Source organism: Silurus meridionalis, chromosome 2, assembly GCF_014805685.1.
Source record: "Silurus meridionalis isolate SWU-2019-XX chromosome 2, ASM1480568v1, whole genome shotgun sequence".
NCBI lineage: Eukaryota > Metazoa > Chordata > Actinopteri > Siluriformes > Siluridae > Silurus > Silurus meridionalis.
The window spans coordinates 34,218,283-34,240,271 of NC_060885.1; the positions used below are offsets into that span (position 1 = coordinate 34,218,283).

General features: G+C 38.5%; 2 protein-coding genes across 9 annotated transcripts in view; one reads left to right on the top strand and one right to left on the bottom strand.

Moving 5' to 3' along the window:
* The window catches only part of LOC124401206 (arginyl-tRNA--protein transferase 1), a 59,491-nt gene extending 59,156 nt beyond the window's left edge, over positions 1 to 335 (bottom strand). Inside the window, exon 1 of the mRNA XM_046873311.1 lies at positions 216 to 335. The gene's annotated coding sequence lies outside the window, so the exon portion shown is untranslated. The remainder of the gene's footprint in view (positions 1 to 215) is intronic.
* tmem63ba (transmembrane protein 63Ba) lies at positions 161 to 21,543 on the top strand. Of its 8 annotated transcripts, none has more exons than XM_046873218.1 (26): positions 161 to 301; positions 9,507 to 9,741; positions 10,854 to 10,933; positions 11,286 to 11,324; positions 11,591 to 11,656; positions 12,263 to 12,353; positions 12,963 to 13,000; positions 13,165 to 13,307; positions 13,382 to 13,396; positions 13,506 to 13,557; positions 13,665 to 13,773; positions 13,879 to 13,949; positions 14,400 to 14,480; positions 14,583 to 14,706; positions 16,189 to 16,322; positions 16,715 to 16,852; positions 16,965 to 17,118; positions 17,336 to 17,442; positions 17,780 to 17,866; positions 18,140 to 18,205; positions 18,457 to 18,619; positions 18,796 to 18,901; positions 19,604 to 19,771; positions 20,042 to 20,157; positions 20,242 to 20,313; positions 20,822 to 21,543. In XM_046873218.1, the coding sequence occupies exons 2-26, from the start codon at positions 9,547 to 9,549 to the stop codon at positions 20,981 to 20,983; spliced, it is 2,577 nt and encodes an 858-aa protein (XP_046729174.1). In that variant the 5' UTR covers positions 161 to 301; positions 9,507 to 9,546; the 3' UTR covers positions 20,984 to 21,543. The 8 variants fall into 8 exon arrangements, with proteins under 8 accessions (XP_046729174.1, XP_046729193.1, XP_046729201.1 ...); XM_046873237.1 differs by having other exon boundaries at positions 20,825 to 21,543; XM_046873228.1 differs by lacking the exon at positions 161 to 301 and adding an exon at positions 666 to 780.
* Positions 21,544 to 21,989: the final 446 nt, after the last annotated feature.

A 21,989-nucleotide genomic window follows, 5' to 3' on the forward strand; every position in this document is an offset into this window, starting at 1 on the left:
TTCCGCAGAGATCTGGCAACTCATCACCGGCCGCCCTTCTATCCTGTTAGCTTGACGCAACTTCACCTCAGGAGAGTGTTTCTTCATACAGTTCTAATCTACATGTATTATGAGGCTCATCTCGGAGATGGATAACATCACCGCTTCTCCGGCAGGTCTGTGGTGCTTTTGATCGTGTGTCCTGTTACTGAGACGCGTCCTGGTCCCTCACTGACCTGAAGGATCCCACAGACTCCCGGCTCATTCCCGGAGTGTTAGCATCGCTGCTAACTCTGTGACTGGCTTCCATCAGCACACTGAGGTGAGTGATTCCCGAGCCGGTGTCCGGATCCTGGTGGTGGTCTACAGTAAAAAAAAAAAAAAAAAAAAAGGTGTGGAATACAGTTTTAATGAACAATTATTGTGCAATTATTGTGTGTCTTTCTACTGACTAAAAGCCCTACAGCTGATCAGTATGCTAGCTACTTAGCCGGCAGACTGGTGTAGATGATCGCAGGTGGGTCTGAGAAGGAATGGATGAGGGGATGAGTAAGGAAGTGCTCTGACCTTCCCAAAAACCTCAGCAAAGGAACGCGTTTTTTCTGTATTATCTTTCTGTCGTCACACGGGTTTGTGTTCCGTGTTTTCGACGTTACCATGACGACGGCGATGCGACAAAAGGTGTTAAATATTGTAACTTTCGCGTTGAAGGCGAACAGAGTAGCGCTTGTGTTTATGACACGTCGGGTCGTATTTCAAAGCCCAGGAACAGATCACACTAATTAATCTCATCAGCTACAGGTGAGTGTCATACCATCAGAGCACATCTCACCTTCTGGAAAGCACCAGGGTGAATTAGGACACAGTCATAATATCCAGACAAACACCTGCTTGAAATCCTGAGTCAGTCTCAAAGGCAGTCTTTAAATCCTGAGGCAGTCTTGAAGCCGGTTCTAAAATACTGAGGCAGTTCTGAAAAGCACCAGGGTTAAATAGGACATTATCTTAAAATTCAGAAAAAGTGTTATTGAAACAGTGTCATGAAATTCCGAAGCAGTCCTGCAGCCGGTCCTGAAATCCGTAGGCAGTCTTAAAACCATGTCTGAAATCCTGAGCCAGTCCTAAGATGGAACTAGTCCTCAAAACCTGAGCTAGCACTGAAGTTCTGACCCATGTCTGAGATCCTAAACCAGTTCTAAATACTCATCACAGCTGACTATAAAATGATTCTGTCCTGTTTGAGGAAGGTGCAGGTCTGCAGGTCGGCAGTTCAGTCCAGGTTTTGGCAGTAGATGTTGTTCAAGCAAAGCACTTATTTTGCCTTGATTCATCTCATGTTTATGGTTACTTCAAAAGTAACGTGCAGTAATAAAGATTAGGCTTAAATAGTAATACAGAAGATCATCAAGTGATGGCGTGTACACACATGACTATTGGGTTTGGAAAAGATCTTGTTTATGCAAGAAGATGAGCAGCGAGCTTCTAAATAAAATAAATGTGTAGTAACTGGAGATCACTATTGACTGAGTGATGCTGAAGATGATTCACTGAAGCAGTAAAACCCTGTGTATCACATGGATGCGCTGAATCATAAAATCACATCACGTTATATTCTGTTCAGTGTAACAACATAAAGCTGAATTAACTTTATATTGACTATTTATTACATCGTATCTTAGAGAAAAAAAACAAAAAACCCTAACAGCATTGTAGATAAATGATCCAACACCATGAGGTCGAGGCATCAATGGTACAAAATCCTGAAGTGGCTTGTGTGGACCTTCTATAGCATCTGCTCATCAGCAAAATCACTTATTCTCTCCATCGCTTAAGTCTTGATGTCCTCATGTGACGAGGGAGCAAGTGAAATAAGGCCTGCATGGGAGCTTGTATTTTTATTAGAGTGACTTCTCAGTGGAGATGAAGCTCCTGTTGAAGGAGAACTGCCAGATGACTGATGACAGTATCAGGGAACAGCTTGGTTTTAATTTATGAGCTTGGTGACCGCTAATAACTCTTTGTTTGTTGTGTAACAGCGTTTGATTTACACAGCACGTGTCTCTGCTCTGTACTGCTGATCTGTACAAAAAGAAAAGCTGTATTTTGTATAATGGATATTTCCATCAACACAGTCATGTATAAAATTATAAAAGGAAAAATATGACATTGTTCCGATCATGAACATGTTAATTAGCCTCTCGCTGAAGTCAGGAGGAAGTTATTGTTGATGTGCTGCACTATGTTGATCACGCGAGCATTTTTATGGTTGGATGAGGGAAGTTCTAGTGTGAGATTTTTATGATGCTGATAAAAACAGTGTACTTCTGAAACTAAGACATTTTGTAGCTTTTAGTTATCTTTAAAATTGTAATTAGTTGTCTGTTTTTTATTTTTTTATATATTATTTAATCATTATTTAATGACACTCTTTGTAACAAAACATTAGTTTCCGTTATATCTTCGTGCCAAGGGCTTTAAAGTTGCCTCTGATGGCCCTTTAAGACAATAATCCCCTAAAACACCACAACCACTGAATTTATTCAACGTAAAGCCAAAAGTAATGGCAGGAATTACTCCTAAGCCACTCTTGTTTAAAGGGATGCTCGCTAATGACTGGTTTTGAATTTGCTTTCTGCACAACACAGTGAAAAGAGACTGCTAGTGTATAATGCAGAACATATTTAATGTTAGAATTTATATATCATTTATAATAGAATTTAAAGGGAGTAAATATTATTGTTATTAAAATTATTGTTATACAGTAATTATGCAATTTATGAAGATAAATAATGTACTATCAATAATTTTAAACTAGTTACCGTATTTTCCGGACTATAAGCCGCTACTTTTTTCCCACGTTTTGAACCCCGTGGCTTAAACAACGAAGCGGCTTATTTATGGATTTTTCCTGGGTTTTTCCCTGGTTTCACAAACTTCAAGCCAAAAAACTGAGCGACATAACATTAGACCAATGACATTTCCAAACGGAAACGAAAAAACGCACCTCACCTGTGTTCTGAGCTGCACGGCATTGGGAGAAAAAACGTTTTTTTTTTAAACGCACGACGATGCCAAAAGATAAACTCCCGAGAGAAATAGTTGTGAAAGGAAGGAGGAAGACAGTGAACAATGACTTTCTTGGTCGGCTACTGTTGCCGTTGTAACGTGTTGAGTCTGGGTGAAGGGAGAGCTCACTAACTCCAGTTACAACAGAAATCATATAAGCACAGACAGGTTTCCAAAACTTGTGCTTTTTTATTATTCTTGGCAACAGCGTTACGGGTTTGTCAAAGAAACTTAGAAATGAGCATCAGAAAATAATAAGGACATATTCCTCGGTCTTGCACACATGCAGTAATAGCGGAAAAATGCAGTGCCAGGCTTTTCCCAAAATACCGCTATGCTCCTAATAGAAGGGCAACATATTTCACCCGTTACACCGTGTGTAACGTGTCTGTTGTTAAAGCCTGTGTAAAGTTCATTAGTTTCAGTGTAGTGAGGCTTATAGACTGGTGCGACTTATGTGTCTAAAATAAAAAAAAAATTAAAATTTTGGTGCGCTTTATAGTCCGAGAGAGAGAGCATTTCTCATGATCTTGGAGCAAACCTGAAAGTCATACTGATGAAGAGGGAGAGAGAAAATATTCAGAATGATGATAAAAACTCTGTAAGATACAGGAGACAAATCAAGTGGTGTAAGATTCTTTGTAATATGATCAACAATTCGAGTGGCAGCTTTAATCATTATACCTTAATTCATCATACATCTTTAATTCCATGTTTTTCCAACTTATTTAAGGAACTATAACATATTTGAATCAATTTCTGCTTAAAAGGGCATTACATTTTAGCGTAATGAAAATAACTTGGAAAATAACCAATGTTTTTTGCACTTTGCTCCAGATGATTCATCCGTTTGTGAAGCAAAATGATTTTGCTGTTTATTTATCTCTTGTAAAGGGTTCCAACAGAGCAGTGTTCAGATAAAAAAACAGACAAACGGTGAGCCAATTAATCAATATCAATACAAGTAAAATACGCTTAACAGAGGTCAAAGAGTAAACAGAGTAAACCCTGACACACACTAACATCACCAGGCACACAGAACCCCTGGACCCTCGACCATATGACTCGTATCGCTCACAGGCCTGGGGTGCACTCAGTGTTCACATTCAACCCAAAGCTGTTCAATAGGGAGATCAGAGCTCTATAGCAGGAGATCTTCCACTCCAACCCGTGTCATGCTGGAACAGGTTTGGATCTCTTAGTTGTAGTGAAGGCAAAATGTCATACTACTGCTTTCAGAGACGTCCTTTACATTTGTGTATCTCCAACTTTGTTGTAACAGTTTAGAGGAAGAATCACAAACGGCTGAAAGAGTCAGGTGTGCCAATACTTTTGTCCATATAGTGTATATTCAAGCTAAATTTATAAGTATAAATATTTTCACATTGGCTTTAGTTAAAGAATAGTTTTACTACTGGTGTAGAGATCAGCGGTCTTTAAAGGCATTAAATACTTCATGTTAAAACAATTACGTTCCTCGATTAAAACCAACATACATTTAATATCATTGTAAAATACTTTAGACAAATTATTGTGTCGCAGGCAGGAATAAAGCTTCGTCACAGAAGTGGATGTTGGACTAACTGCATAAATTGTATGTACAGTTCAACGAGGTTATGTCATTCTTCACAAAGTGATCTATGTAGGCGGAAACTGTTTGATAAACCAGAGGAAGGGCAACCGGCTCCAGATGAAATAAGCGACAGAATCCCACATCCTCAATAAAGCACGAATTGATGATTATCTACATGATCAATTCTATCCATCATTGTTCATTCTGCTATCTTTTGATACACAGTTTGTTGAATGTTTTACTCTTAAGTGTGGCATCAGACTAGTGACATTAAAATATTTTGTTATGTAATTAACATGGGCTTGGTCTGAGATGTGAAGAACTTAAGAAATTAGAAATTCGGCTCATGTTGTGTGTCATTGATCAGTCCACTGTATCAGGAATAAAAGCAACATTATCTGATTGCTGATGACGTATTTGGTTCCAAAAACTCGACTGTTTTTCCGTAAATCAGCTTCAGTTCTTTATTTTTTTGGAGTTTAGTACATATGACGGATGTGGGATGATGAGGAGTAGCCCATCAGCACCACTGTTAGCATTGACTCATCGCTGAGTTGCCCTGCTTATGTACATTAATAGGTTTATGCAATGTTTATTTTTACCTGCTCTTGATAAACCTTCAAGATAAACCAGAACTGATGAAGATTTCTGCTGGAGGAACAGGAAAGAATGTAATAATATTAGCAGTCTGAAGCTCTTTGGTGACAGGGACAATCACATAAACTCATAGTTGTTGCAGAAAAATGCATATCGTTCATTTTCAAATCTTTTTACTAGTCTAAGTGTAATGTTTACATGGCAGACACTTTCACTGTTTCTTTATAAAAAGTTCCAAAAGACTATAATTATCATCGCCCTTTAAAAAAAAAAAAGAAAAGTATTAGATTCATCATTTCATTGTAAGACACGTAACTCTTGAGATTTGAACTGAATAATATATACGTACATACAGATTGGACGAGCGTGATTCAGCAGTGAGAGTCAGCTGACTCAACTTTCCTAATGGTCATGCTGAAAAATCTTTGGGTTGTTTTTACGCTCAGGATATTTAGCTGAAAGCCCCTTTTTCAGATCGTGTTAGAGAACTTCAATAGGAACAAGGTCATGTGTTTCCTGAACTGTCTCGTTACAGCGGGAGACACTTTAAATTCTGCTGTCAGAACGGCACTACATTGTTCTCTCAGTGTTTTTCAAGTTCCCAACACCCCGAGGCAGCAAAGCAAGCTCTTACAACTCCTCCATGTCTTCACAGTAGTACAGGGTGTGGGTGATAATACACCCTTAAACAGAACGTACCAGAATCTTTTAGCTCTCTCTTATCCTTTATGTGGATTGATATTTGCTCAGTTTTTTAAACAGTGCCAGTAATTATAAAGGACGCTGGAAGTGTGTGTGTATATATATCTCTACACCAATGTTTCATTTTCCTTGTTAAATACTTGAAATATTTCACTAAATATTGGAAAGTTGGCGTTTTTGTGCTCCAACCTTTATACCATTTCAGTATATTGAAACATATTGAGATATCGGGGTATAGTTTTGCTGCATCAGCTTCTCCTGCTGCTAACACACAGAACAGGTCTTTTGGACTAGAGACTTTTAAGCAAGGTTAAATATAAACCAACAAATTCAGCCTTGAGTCCAGCAACTCGTAATCTTATCAATGAGACTAGACTATCATTTCATTTTCGCTTTCCTTTAGGCCGGTAAACGTTTTGGATGTATGTATCCTTTTGTATTAGTTGAGAAGTTTAAGTTTCGCAGTCCGTATATAAGAAGTTCAGTCGGCTTAATAGCAAATAATATGTATGTCAGTGGAGTGGTGCTGTGCAGCCTAGAATAAGTATAGGACATAAATCTTCACCAAAACGCAAAGATTAAACTATTTTATACTGCAATTTATGCAGCTGCATTTATTATGATACAATTAGTACCGGGTCACCGGGGTCTTACGTGCTCACTGTTGAGCTATACTGTATGGACTAGATACATATATGGCTGAAAATATCTGGCCAGAATATGTCTGGAAATAAAAGGTGTCTTAATACTTTTATTATATAGTATAGTCCACAAAAAAGGTTATAATAAAAGTATTAGGCAACCTGATATGTAGTTCTTTCCCACTCATATTAGGGGAGAATCAAGTACAAGTAGGAACTACTGTAAATGTGGAATGGGATGTTCAAAAAGCACAACCGAATCTTATGCCCAGGTGTCCACAAACGTTTGTGTATATAGTGTATTTACACCATTAGTGTTCTGTCGAGCATGGTTGTCAGGTTGAACTACATAAATTGTTTACACTCTAAACATTAATCACACAATGTAAAACATCACAAGCGAACACATGAGGGTTTTTTTCTCAGTTAAAATCTATTCCGCTATATTTCTATTTAGGCAAATAACTATTTTCGAACTATTTATGCTTTTAAATGCCTGCTTTTTGTTCATATTTACAAATAAAAAGGCCTGTGTGTGTGAATTCTAATGCGACAAAAGCACTGGCAGTATATTAAATAACAAAAATGTTGACACTTGTTTTCCTTCACTGTAAATTTCTCTGGACTTTACTGTGTGTTGATCAAACCAACGTTTTTTTAGGTATAACGTCTTGTGTTTTTTAATTCTCTGCCATCGCTTTCCTGCCTATGGTTATAGTTATTGTCATAAATGCCATCACGGAGAGAAAAAGTCACATGACTGAAACAGGTTTATAAAATATCCTGAAAGAGAGAGAAAAATCAAATCCAATTGGTTAATATTTGTATTATGATACCATTTGTTCTTTTCTATTGGTCTGTAGAAAACAAAACTGGTTTTAAAATGGAGAACAATACAGTATAACAATAGAAGATATTTGGAGAAGTTATGGTTCCAGGTGATTTTGTGAAATTCTGTAATGTTATTGAGTTGCTAATACAGGTATAACCCACATTCATGACCTGCTAACAATCACACACAACCTGTGTAGCCATAACAGATCACTTACCCTTGAATTGATCAGAATTAGAATAGACCCCCATCACTTTAACACGCGCACATACACACGTCCTAAAATCTTATCTAATCCAGTTAGAACTAAAGAGCAAATTCTCCAGAAACTTGTTTAATACATTTTACTGAAGCTCTATAAACCAGGCTTGAACACATACAGTACTCTTTTTATGAACATTTCCATTGCCAACTTTTTCCATTATTGAGTGTCTTCAAATAAGCAAATAGTATCGCATCACTAATTTATGTGTACCATGGTTCCATGTAATAGGATCCATTTAGTAACACTAGATCGTTCTCTCAGCTCACCTTTAGCCCCTCTGAAGAACTGCTAGTATTTCCTACTGTTTGTACTTTATTATCAGTATTATCTTAATAATGGTGGATGTTTTGGGAGGATGCCAGACAGTAGTAGGAGCAGTGATGACACAATGATCTACCATCAGCCAATCCATAGCTATAACATGACCATTAAACACCTGCGTGACCACTGATTCATGATATTTTATTGACTCAACCCTGATTTATTTTTCTATGAAACCTCGGGTACTTCTATACTGCTAAGCTTTAAGTGGAATAACTGATGAGTGATTATGAGCATCATTACAGCTCAGTGCTTGGATCTGATTGGTCAGAAGATGGACATTATTTTTTATAAGTAGCAGCAGTTCAGCCTGGAACATGAGCAATATGTTAATGTGCTTTTTAATGTCCATGAGCTTTTTTTTAATAGACTTTGTAACTGTTTACTATAGTAAGGCTTAAAACTCAGGGTCCAGGACCTATTTTACATAACCGTAGCTGAATAATACAGATTTTAAAAAATCGTGCGCTTGTGATCTGAAAAAACTAAAATAAATATACAGTCATGCTGTAATTACCTCGGCCTTGTGTACCTACAGACAAATGTTCTTGAGCTGCTACCAACAGAAACACACCCCATTGATGTTACACAAAACATTATAAAAAAGAAAAAGTGCTCACGCACATGTTTTTAGAATGCACTTATTATTCATAGTGTGTAACGAACTCTTACCTACATTATTTCAAGGTCCATCCTGTAAGATTCTTCTGTTCACAGCACAACAGCTTTTTTATTATGTATTAAAGCATATGCATTTGTGCATTTACTTAGTGCTTATTCATACAGCTGCTCAGATTTCCATTCCTACAATTATAAGTGATAATATCTGACTTATCAAGTTATAAATTCAGATGCAAATGAACGCATCAGTAAAAGTGGGAGTTTCACACATATACTGGTGGTGAGGGAAAGACAGACTGAACTGACTGACCTCCGTTTGTCTATTGTTGAGCCTTCTTCTTGGCTGATGTCACAGAGTGCTCAGTGTGTGTGTGAGATGGAGAGAGAGAGAGAATTGTCTGAGGCTGTTCTTTTTTCAGATCATACACATTTCAACATCAGAGAACGTTTCTCAGCTGCCTTTTATTTTGTTTTCCTAAGTTGCCATTACGTAATCTCTGAGTCACACCTGAGACTTACAGTGTCTCGATACTGAGTGGGATGTTTGTTGGAATCAGAACACTGTAAGGGAATGCTCCAGCATGAGCTGAGAGACTGACTAGTATGTTTACTAGGCAGTCATTCTATTCCTGGATCTGAGCTACTTGTTGCATTTCTCTGGTTGCACAGAATCATGTTACGTCGAAACCAGTCTTTCCTGTCTTATGCATACCATACGCTCTTGGGCTTTGTTTTTATTTTGCTGAATTATTATGTAATTAGAGCTGTTTTAAAATTCTAGCGTTTCAATTAACTTTTATTTATTGCTTGAAATTACAATAAATACAAATATTTTTGTACTTTCTTTATTTCCATGTGTAACCTATATGTTTTGTGTGTGTGTGTGTGTGTGTGTGTGTTTGTGTCCAGATTCAGAATGCAGCTGTGGTAAAGGCTTGACTTTTGCAAGATGCTGGTGCTGTTTGTGCTGATGATGGTTGCACTATGCGAGAGTCAGGCCTGCTCAGGCTCGGGAAACTGCTCGCAGTTTATCAACGCCTCCAAGGACTGGTGCTATACAGCGAGAATCCGCAGCACTGTGCTGCAGGGACTTCCGTTCGGAGGAGTTCCCACCGTCCTCGCCCTCGACTTCATGTTCTTCCTGGTACTTCATGGCTTTGTCTAGAATGTCCTAATGCCTATTATTTTTTGTACATGTATTTAGTCAGGGTTTTTTCCTCTAAAGGCAGCTGATCACATTTTTTTCAAAGAGCTGCTGATTTTAGCACAATACACACAGCGGAAAAGCACTATCTGCCCTCTTCCACATCCACGAGCTCACAGTGTTGAGCTCACAGTGAGAGGGGAGACAGAGTATTCCCCTCTCTTAAAGAGCATATAGAGACCATTTATGACCACAGAGTTCTGCATTTATACTGTACAACTTATTGTTTATTCTACACATACTATATACATTTTCCATACTTTCCCACGGTAAATCAGAAAGAAATAGGCTGCTTTTTTCAAAAGCCTCGATTGTTTTGCGCTTTGTGGTTTCTAGGAAACATGACAAGTTGTGGCTTTTTCTTGTCTACATAAATCCAAGAGACAGCTGAAGGAACATTTGCATCTAACTGGTAAAAGTGAACTAACTTGTTTCGGCTCTGTAGTTGATAGCAGTGTGGCGAGTTTTGTATATGGTGCAGTTATTGAGACTTTTCACTGAGCTGCTGAGAATTCTCCCTTCTTCACTTGAGGAAAACTTGGCAGGGTCTCTCTCTCTCTCGTTCTCTCTCTCTCTTATATACACACACACACACACACACACCCACACACACACACACTGTGCATCATATATATTAGTCTTGTGCATAACTTAACCCTCAATTGCAACTGTTTTCCTTTTTAAGTAAAAGAGGATCTATTTGTAAAAATGGATGCAGTATGTCACAGAGCAGATGAAACCATTTTACATTTTGAACTGCTGTTTGCTTCCTACATTTGAAACATTGTGCCATTTTCTGTCATGGCAATTAAGTACAGTCTTCTATGCTTGGTCATTTAGCTGTGTTATGTGTACTCATGTCTGTATTAGTCTGTGTTGTTGAATGCTGCAGTGCTGTACAGTGCCTGTAGGTGGAGCCTTCAACAAATTCCTTGTATGCTAAGGCACACTTGGAAAGTTTACAGTTAATCTTAAGTTTTGACTATCTTTTATTCAAGTAACTCTAATATGATTATCTGTGTGTGTGTGTGTGTGTGTGTGTGTTTATCTAGGGGCTGCTTTTTGTGTTTTCTTTCCTGAGGAAAGTAGCGTGGGATTATGGGCGCCTGGCGCTGGTCTCGGATGCAGACAGGTGAGAAAAGTAAAGCCATAATGATCTAATGTATCTAATGTATTCTATTCCTTTTTAAAGTAGTCCTATTCTCTTCATCAAGTGCCCTGATAAGCAGCTGCTGTGCAGCTTCAGTTTTGTACTGCACATCTTCTGTATTCTTCAAATTTATTTATTGCAGTCCTTAATGTCAGAAGGTTCCTATGTTGGTTCTAGCATGAACCAAACTCCTGTTCACCAGCGGAGAAAGTATTCACCAGCACCAGTCTCTCTCTCTCTCTCTCTCTCTCTCTCTTTCCTCAGGGATTCTGTCATCTCATTATCCCATCACACTCATTTTTTTTTTCTTTCTTCTTCTTTATTACTTTTAAAGGCAGGATCAGCGATACCGGCGTCTGGACGAGAGAGAATAGTATGTCCTGATTTTACGTACATTATTTCTTTGCAGTTCTCGTTCTCTCAAACATCTAATTAAGCTATCCCTTTCTCTTTTTCTCTCTTCATCTGGGTTGGTGTGAATTTCTTTTAACATTACTCTGTACATGTTTTTCCAATTACACTAGAACATAAGTTCCTGTTGTTCCTGTACATTTTTCCTGCCGGTGGAGGGATTTTCTTTTCTTTTAAATCTAGTCATGGATTAATCAGTGATACATGTATTGTTTATTTGATGCCCAGCATGCGTTTTGTGGACTTGGCAAATGCACCGAATGCCTCTCAGAGTCAGGCTGCTTGCAGGGAGAGGTAAAGCTCTGTTTTATTAGCTAAAAAAAAATGAAACTGTTTATAGTGTAGAGCTAGCTAAACATGTGATTGGTTTATTTATCAGCAAAGCTACCTGGATGGTTCTGAATTTGTACATATGGTCCACCATTGTCTCTCTCTTTCTCTCTCTCTCTCTAACATTTGTTATAGCAGTGCACTGTTATTTGCTGAACAGTGGTGATTTCTCTCATTCTTTATGTCTCTAACCATCACTAAAATCTCCTGTTTCATCTGCATGTCCCTTTCTCCCAGTGAAATCTGTCCTTTATGTTTGAAGTTGATCCTAAACTATATGTACACCCAGGGAAAAAAAAAGTTAGAGGCTAGCATACTAGCTATGTGACATGTGACTAAAAAAAAGCCTTGCACAAGTCTGGCCCAGCAGGTATGCTCAGATTCTCAGGTGAACAGATTACACATGGGTAAAAAGTTAACACAGGTAATAATGGTATGCATTGTATAGACTACCAGTCTTTATAACCACCAGTACGCTGCCTCTCTAGCATTTTTTCAGACTGAAACACGATTCGAAGATTATCATCTATGCAAATCACACGCAGTAAACTGGTTTGTGTTTGTGCACAGCGTGGCCTCGGCATTGCAGACGCCGGTCGATTCCCGTTACGAACGATTGACTTCGGTTTCCAGTTCCATCGACTTTGACCAAAGAGACAGCGTAAGTGTCTTATTTACAATCGGCTTGGTCGAGTTTACCCAACGCTTTCCCAGCATACAGCTTTTTCAAGTCAAGTCAAGAGGCTTTTATTGTCATTTCTACTATACACAGTGGTACACAGTACACAGTAAAAATGAGACAACATTTCTCCAGAACCCTGGTGCTACACTAAACAACAAACAACAAAACAACATTAAGCTAAAACACAAGTTACATAAAGACTGCACACCTCTCGCATGTCACTCCCTGGCCAAGCCTTAAATACACACCTACGTATTTTGTAAAGGTTCGCTCGGCTTATTCTCACAGCGGTCTGTTTGACTTTCCCTTTCCCATTTTTCTGCAGGGAGCAAACCACAATGTGTGATATAGTGTGTACTTCAAGGGTGCAGCTTTGCAACCGTGACCAAAAGAAACTAATAAAGAATACTTTAATGAATAATATACTTTTATACAGTTAGTTGGCTTTGTATCTTGAGGCTTACAATCATTTATAGCAGCACATACATACTATACAGAATACTCTTACACTCATAGCAACACCACACACTAAAAAGTAATGCTGTGTACACACTCATTCTACAAATGTGTTCTGTTTCTTCCTTGCAGGGTTTCTGTTCTTGGCTAACAGCCATCTTCAGGATCAAGTGAGTTCTCTGTACTTTTACTGAGCTCTTGATTGAGTCATTGAGTGTTCTGGAAGGATGAGATAAGTGGACTGTGTATGAAAGCTTTTTGAAATATTGTTTGTGTGATAAGTATACCTGTGCACATTTTAATACGGCCCTGCATACTTTTTTTTTTCCCTCAGAGATGATGAGATCAGGGAGAAATGTGGTGAGGATGCAGTGCACTACCTCTCATTCCAACGCCACATCATAGGTCTGCTGGTGGTGGTGGGCGTGCTGTCAGTGGGGATTATCCTGCCAGTCAACTTCTCAGGAGACCTTCTGGGTGAGTCATCACTGCACAGGAAGGTTAATTTAAGTCCATAATTCTGATTCTGATCATGTCTTTTGTCCAAACAGCAACCATCTTTTCTGGTCAGTGTTTCAGATATTTTATTGAGGCCATGGGAATTTAATGATCAGATTAACCAGATTTCTGTGATCTGATCCAGTGTTCATTATTGCTTTTCCTTGTGCTTTACAGATCATAATGCATACAGTTTTGGAAGAACAACAATAGCCAACTTAAACTCCGGGTAGAAATCCTGTTTTGTTCCCTTTCGTTCATATGAATTATTTGCGTATGATAATAGTCTCTGATTACATTTGATGTACGAATTGTGTCCTCTTTTTGTTAACACAGGAACAACTTGCTATGGCTGCACACTATCTTTGCATTCCTTTACCTGTTATTTACAGTCTACAGCATGAGGCGACACACCTCCAAGATGCACTACAAGGAGGATGATTTGGTGAGAAAGCTGCAGCACTACTGCGCCTTTACATTCCAAACTAGTACTTTATAATTCATAACGAATTTTAAAAGAGTTTTTAGACCTTTTTCTTGCCTTTTACAGGTGAAACGCACTTTATTTATTCATGGCATTAACAGATATGCAGAAGAAAGTCAGATTAAGCTGCACTTTGAGTAAGTTCATTAACGCAATATTTATCACTTACATGTCATATTATTATAGCGGTTCAGTAGCAGTGATTCCCAGATTATCAGTTACTCATTAGCTATAAAATGGTATCAGAGTTATAAATTGATATATAAAGACTGTGCATGTTTTTGGTGTAGGAGGGAGGACTTACTCTGATTACCACATCAACATTTACCTTACTGAGGTTGTGTAGTATGTGGAAGAGGGTAGATAGTTCTTTCCTCCGAGTGTGATCAGCAGTCCTATGTCCAAATGGACAGCATGGAGTGTTTGCTTCAATGGCTTGCAATTGCAAACATGCCCAGATGGTAGCAGTGCTATAATGTGGAAAGCTGGCTGGTGGGTGGGATTTTGCAGATCCAAATTTCCATTTGTCACTAATTAAAGTCTCTTTTCTGCTCTTTTCCCCCTTTCTGTCTTCACTTCACACACAGGCAAGCGTATGAAAACTGTATTGTGCTTGAAGCTCGCATTTGTTATGATGTGGCCAAACTCATGGCTCTGGACTCTGAAAGGTGAGCATTAACCATGTGCAACTCAATTCCGTTTAACGGCTAAAAGCATACTAGCATGCTAGGTAGATTAGTGAGTGGTGATCACTGAGCCTCTCTCCACAGAAAGAAGACGGAACGCAGCAGGAAGTTCTACACTGACTTATTTAACAAGGAACACATACACACTATGATCAACCCCAAACCATGTGGCCACCTCTGCTGCTGCATCATAAAGGGCTGTGAGCAGGTGAGACTACTTTAGGACAATAAGTATTTTAGTGAATGAAATAAATGGAACTGGTTACATAAATATAAATAGAGGTCTGCAAAAAAATGTTTTTGAGCAGATTGTACTGGGTGTCATACAAGCTGTTACCATTGATTGGGAAGATTTATGTAATCAGTTGAAACGGTGTAGCAGGACGTTGGAGTGCTACTTTTCAATCAACCAAGCAACTGGATCTGTGGAGAAAAATGATATTTCAGTGTTTTCAAGCATAGCATACTGCTAAACAACTCAGTACTGGGTTTTGGAAAAGAACGTATTTGCATGAACCAACTAATGTTTGTTTATATTGCGATTCCATCAAAGGAATTCTCAGTACCATTCAGGTAACTGACTGTGTTCCATGAGACACAAACTAAAATGAAACCACATTCTAGTTAAAAGGCTAGCTGCTGTTTCCTCTAGACATCTCAATGCTGTAATTAGCAAACAGGATTTGCAAGTCCTAATGCTATTTTTTTTAAATGCTTTTTTTGTCTAAAGCACTTTCCCCCAGCCATTTAATTTGCATGTTTGTTGCATGTTAAATTGCATATTTATTGGTACAAAGTCAAAAGACATTGTCTGTAAATGTACTCACTCAAGGACATGTTTAGTAAAATATATCACCAGAGGAAAATTATACGTAAAGGTAAAAGGTTTAATAAAAATCTCCACTGCTGTGTTGTTCTTATTTCGGTTTGACTTCAGTTTGTATTGTATGTGTTTTGTTGTAGCAGTGTCACACTTGTTCACCTTTATAACTGTTTTTGCCATGAAGATTGCCCTAGATGTTGACATTTTATTAAAATCTACATTACTACTGGAAGTATATAAAATGGGCAGAAAAAACCTGACTGTATTTCCCCTGATAAAAGTCTATTGTAAACAACCACTTTTTGAAGACGAGACTGAATACACAGGCAGCAGTGACATGTTTTGGAAAAGTAGAATGAAATAGAGAACTCTAGAGGGGAAAAACTTTCAGATGCTCTAAACAAATAATACCGAGCTGTGATCATGTTAGAGATGACAGCATTGTGTGGCTGGTAAATAGCGTAAAGGCTTGTGCCAATATAGTCAAGAGTGGGTGGATGACTATTTTCTTATTTGCATTGTCTCTCACTTGCCTCGTATTGTTTTTCGTGACTCTATTAAAGCTCTAGTACTACTATAACACTATGTGAAGGACTAAACATGTTGGATAAGCTCATAATGATTACTTTGGACTTTTTTAGTTCCTTACACTTTCCCACTTCCCCACTTGCCTCTGTGAAATCTCTCTTTTATCATCTGTTACTCATCTGCTTTTCATTATTTCTGTGTGTACCATTATGTCAATAATATAAAACACTATGTAATAATGTGCACTTTTTAATGGATGTGACTGACCAATGCTCGACCACGTGTATGCATTTTTGACATTAATGAAAAGTAAATCTAATGTGTCATGGTGTTGTGCAGAGGGAAGCAATTAACTACTACACTGAACTGGAGGCCAAACTGAGAGAGGATTATAAGAAGGAGAGAGAGAAGGTCAGCACTAAGCCACTGGACATGGCCTTCGTCACCTTCCAGAATGAAGCCATGACTGCACTGTAGGTTTGACATTATGTTTTCTGAATTGTACAGTGAACGTGTTTCGCTTGGAGTTTATTGGTAACTTCACAGACTCTTGTGTGTCTCTATCATAAATATTATGAGAAACTGATGCAGATTCAGTGAAAACTGTTCCCTCTGTATTGTAGTTACGCATAAATACCTAACAGACTGGAATTTCAGTGTACTGCGGGATGATGTATTTACTGATGCGTTCTTTGATTTGCTGTCCTCAAGACGTGATAATATCAGCTGTAAATGGTTCCTTCTGCTAAAGTGATGTACTGTCTCTTGTGGAAATCTTGCCTGGAAGCGCAGTTCCCAAATTTGTTCTTATTCTTGCCAATTTTTTTCACTTAGGTCTTTTTGTATTGTATTTTTCCTTTTATAGGATTCTCAAGGACTTTAACGCGTGTAAGTTTCATGGCTGTCAGTGTCGCCGCGAGCCCAAATCCTCACCGTTCAGCAGCATCCTACATACACACAACTGGTCAGTCTCCTACGCTCCTGATCCACAGAACGTCTACTGGTAAGAGCCTCTGTGAAGAACAGCCTGATTTTACTCCATTATAAATCACCCCAATAAAAAACAACAGGTTTTTTGGACACGTTAAATAATACTATGGCCGTTTCTTTTGCAGGGAGCACTTATCCATAGGTGGTGCATACTGGTGGCTACGCTGCTTAATCATCAACTGTTTTCTCTTCATTCTGCTCTTCTTTCTCACCACTCCCGCCATCATCATATCCACCATGGACAAGTTTAACGTTACAAAGCCAGTGGAGTACCTGAACGTGAGTGGGTGTTGCATGTAACACGAGAATGCCCTCGCGTTTACATGCATGCTGTGTTTGATTAAATAATATACAGTTTAAAGAGAAATGCAGTCATTTAGTTGTTTTAGGAATTCTTTTTAAAGAGTTGTTAGATATCTTAAAATAATGAATGGATATGTCACCTCATCACCATGTCCCCCCCTTCATTGTGTTCTGCTTTGGTGTGGATTTTCAGAATCCCATAATCACCCAGTTCTTCCCCACTCTGCTCTTGTGGAGCTTCTCGGCCCTGCTGCCCACCATCGTGTACTACTCTGCTTTCTTTGAGGCACACTGGACACGGTACACACGCGCACACACACACACACACACACACACACACTTCTCTGCTTCCTTTCTGTCACTTAGTAGCTAGCACTGTGTTAGAAGAGCACATAATGGTGCCACAGGAAAGTTTGAGTTCTGTGCATGTTGACACTTGACAATGGCTGCTCATCAGGGATAAATGCACACCATTCACCTTCACTCTTCTTTTCAATTCTGTAAAGCTGCTTTGAGACAATGTCTGTTGTGAAATCGCAATAGAAATAAACTTGACTTGACTTGACTTGACTTGTTGGACATACACTTATGGTCCTCTTTCATACTCTGGTGTTTTTGGGACTTGTTTTGTTAACAGTTCCGGGGAGAACAGAACCACAATGCACAAGTGCTACACCTTCCTCATCTTTATGGTCCTGCTACTGCCATCTCTGGGCCTCAGCAGGTATATCTGGAAGTTCTTCTTTAATTGGAGAAAAATACAATGTGGAGGCTTCTGGCCACCTATCTTACACCTGTTAACATTACAGTATTAAATTAAATACTTTATTAATACTTTCAGTATTATGAAAAGTTACATGTATTCAATACATTTTTCAGGTCATATACAAATAAAACTTTGAATTGGGTTACTGCTGGTATTTAAAGTTTTTTCAAAGATGAATTAATGTGCTTTATTCATTACCTAGTAACATCTTTAATTCTTTCCCTAATGTAGTTTGGATGTGTTTTTTCGCTGGCTCTTTGACAAGATGTTCCTGGCCAACGCTACAGTGAGATTCGAGTAAGTGTATTCTGTGATTGTATGAGCAGGCTATTACATTCCTTATAAGAATATTACTGATAAATTATGACTATTAATTATAATAAAACACAGTTTATTTTTTATTATGCATTATGTTTGGGCTATAATATCATATTGTCATCAGTGCCACTTGCAGTTTGTAATATCTCACGTTTACAGCTTCAAATAGATCTGATTTACTGTGACTGTTCATATTAATTTACTGATTTTCTTTTCTCTCATTGCTTCAGGTGTGTATTTCTTCCAGACAACGGGGCTTTCTTTGTTAACTATGTCATTGCCTCTGCCTTTATTGGTAATGCCATGGATCTGTTGCGCATTCCGGGTCTGCTCATGTACATGATACGCCTGTGCCTGGCTCGCTCTGCAGCCGAGAGACGCAACGTTAAAAAGGTAATTCCTTCTGATCGCGTGCACAGATGGAATCATTAACGAGATAACTGGAATGGAACAGTGAATAAAATTGAAAAGATATTTGATACTTTAAATCAAAGCCCATAGTAAATGCATTATTTACATAGTTATGTAAATGACATTAGATCAAAATTAATGTGACATTTGCTACGCAGCATCAAGCGTACGAGTTCCAGTTTGGCGCAGCGTATGCCTGGCTGATGAACGTCTTCACCGTAGTCATGACTTACAGCATCACCTGTCCGATCATCGTTCCCTTCGGTAAGCTTTTTAGACTGTGTTCCGTTAAATATGGTAAAATACGAGCTGCTTTAAATACACCTAAACATTTGTCTACAGAGTTTTAGTAACACCCTGTTTAATTTTTTATCATTAATTAATGGCAGAACTCAATACCACATCCTGAAGTAAATCACAATATTGTCTGGGGGGTTGAAAACTCAGCTATTGGATCATTTTGTAATCTTTTCTAATAGCTGTAATGTTAACTACATTCTCCACCATAAAGTATACTTAATGTCTTTAACATTACAAAAATTATATACAAAAATTAATTAATTAAATATGATGGAAGCATTTTAGTCACCATTACCTAGTCATGGAATAAATGGAAGAACTAGCTATTGTTAGAAACCAATAAATGTGTGTATGAATAAAGATTAGTAGCCTCATGTTTCAACTGAAAGTAGCTGTGAATCAGCGCTGAGCAACACAAACCTCAAGTTCATTGAAGCCGAATACTGTGGCTTGATTGCAGCTGTACAGACATGTTGCTCATGCCAGGAACTGAGGTCGTATAATGAAGAAGTCGAAAAAAACGTGTCTCCGCCTTTGCATTAAGATAATATTTTTAAGATGACTAATGAATAAAACTTGATACTTGGATTAACAAAAAAGGCAAAAAAATATCCAAGTTGTTTCTAAAAATGACCTGAACTTTGTCTCTGTCTGCCTTCAATGTAGGTTTGATGTACATGTTATTAAAGCACCTAGTGGACAGGTATAATATGTACTATGCCTACCTGCCGTCCAAACTGGATAAGAAGATCCACTCTGGAGCTGTGAACCAGGTGGTGGCTGCACCCATCCTGTGCCTCTTTTGGTTGCTCTTCTTCTCCACTGTACGCACAGGTGAGCAACCTTCTAGGAAACGAGAAAATTGTAGAAATCGAATTAATTAAATTATCTGGTTTTCTCTGGTAAAATATTCTGGTGTTACCACGTTTATAAATAATGACTGCAGACAGATCGTTCAAAATTCATCGTATTGTGTATATTTTGTACTTCTTTGTATTCTCATTTGACAATTTTATTCTAATGTGTTTGAATATAATTTGAATATAATCAATAAACACATCCATATTTCTTGCGTATTTTTCACCTGTTCTTTGCTTGCTTTAGGGTTCCTTGCTGCCACCTCAATGTTTACATTTGTGGTTCTGATCATCACCATTATAGTTTGCGTATCTCACGTTGTCTTCGGACATTTTAAGTACCTGAGCGCACACAATTACAAGGTAAGTTTATAAATCATGTTCCTGGAAGTGTATATGTGTATCGTACTGTTCTGTGTGAACCTGTGCTTCACATATTCTCTACAGGTTGACTCTCATGACGTGGATGCAGCAGAGAATGGACAGCTGCCTGGAACCTCCCCACCCACCAAATCTGCGGTGAGATACAATGACTGAGTGTGGAGTCGTTTTTCCTTAAATATACGTAACTGTTACATACTTGCTATGAGTACCCAGGTAAAAGATTAAATAATTGTGTGTGAAAATACACATTAGAAATTCAATTAGGCTTAAGACTGATGGCTTTTATTTATTACTGACAAATGATAATTGATGACCTGACAATTATCTACTTATCTGTCATATTCAAATCAGTGGCATAGGTCTACATTTGTGCAGATAATCTGGGTTTATTAAGACTGGTAATTTGCAAGGTGTCATTATGTCATTTCCAACCAAGTGGAGAAATAAATATGGATGCCTCCACAAAGCTGTGTCTCATTATAGCTCATAAAAAGCAACTTTAACGTTGAGGATTTGCCACATTTGGATATATTGGGATTATGTTGCTGTAAAGCACCAAAGAATCTTTCAAGCTTCTCCCAACCAGCTGCAGTTGTTTGACATTTGCTTATATTTTTTTGTTTTGTTTTTTTCTGTCTTGCAGCAGATGTACATTGCGCAGGTTCTGCAGGAGCAGAGCCTGGACGAGACAGGTTCCGGGAGCGGTTCACTTCAAGATGATGAGCTCATTGCAGGTTCTGTTGTCAATGAAGGGGATTTCCAGTCAGGAGAGGACAGTCTCATTGACAACGAGGTGCACCAGTGAGGCGCACTCCGGTTAAAAAACAGAGCTAAACAGACTGCAATTAGAACAAAAGACAACACGGTGTACTAAGATTGGATAAAGCTGTGCTCCAGGACCCTTACTCTGTCCACACCGGGGGATTGGGTCACACTTGGACATGTTCCTTTCTTTGGGCTTGGAGGGCAGCTTGCAAACACTAACAAGGCTCGACTATTTCCTTTCTTACTTGACATGGAGGAAACCACTTCTGCTACTACACACTAACTTATAACTCATCAAGTTCACCCAGGGGCTCGTGGCACTAGTCATTAGTTTGTTCACATCATGTACGACTGGCTCACCATCACCCAAATCTCCTTCGGATGGAGGAATCTATAGTGATTGCAGATCCATTTATAGATAATATTTTGAGGGTTTTGCTTTGGGAGAAATCCTGATGATCACGGTATTTATGTAGTATGTACCTGTTTTGTGTTACAAGTCTAACGTTTTCAATCAGTAGACTCATGTGTTCATAAATATAAACTGTTCTCTAAGGTTTGTATTTAACTGAATACACTCCAACTGGCTGTCTTAGGAAATGCAGGTTCTGTTTTTTTTTCTCTATCTAAAAAAAAAAAGCATGCACGAGTTTTGCAGTGACGAGCCAAAATGTTGACGTTACAGATGTTCTTCGTGGCTTCAGCTGTAACTGATCCAAGTACTTTGCTTTCATACAGTGTTTTAAAGCTGACCTAAACCCGGAGCTGCCCTGGCTCCGTTCATCTCTCTCTTTACCATGTTCACCACTCCTGTGTGTCCATGCAGAAGCGGCACCGTCTGTCCAGCGAATCACTGGATAGACCTCGCGGGTTATTCATTATCATCAGGGCTAGTTTGCAGAGATGTGCTCATTCATAATGAGTTTTACTGAATACTTTATAAAACCGACTGTGGGGTTATAACACTCATAATAGATGCCTTTACTACCTGATTGTACCTTGATCTTGTGGTCTCTTGATTTTTGGTGGATGTTCTCAAAGGCAGA

Bases quoted from the DNA above. Each gene is read 5' to 3' on its own strand.
- tmem63ba (XM_046873218.1), top strand. From the start codon at position 9,547: ATGCTGGTGCTGTTTGTGCTGATGATGGTTGCACTATGCGAGAGTCAG. The intron at 18,902-19,603 runs GTAAGCTTTTTA...CCTTCAATGTAG, and splicing joins TCCGATCATCGTTCCCTTCG to GTTTGATGTACATGTTATTA. The intron at 20,314-20,821 runs GTGAGATACAAT...TCTGTCTTGCAG, and splicing joins CCCCACCCACCAAATCTGCG to CAGATGTACATTGCGCAGGT.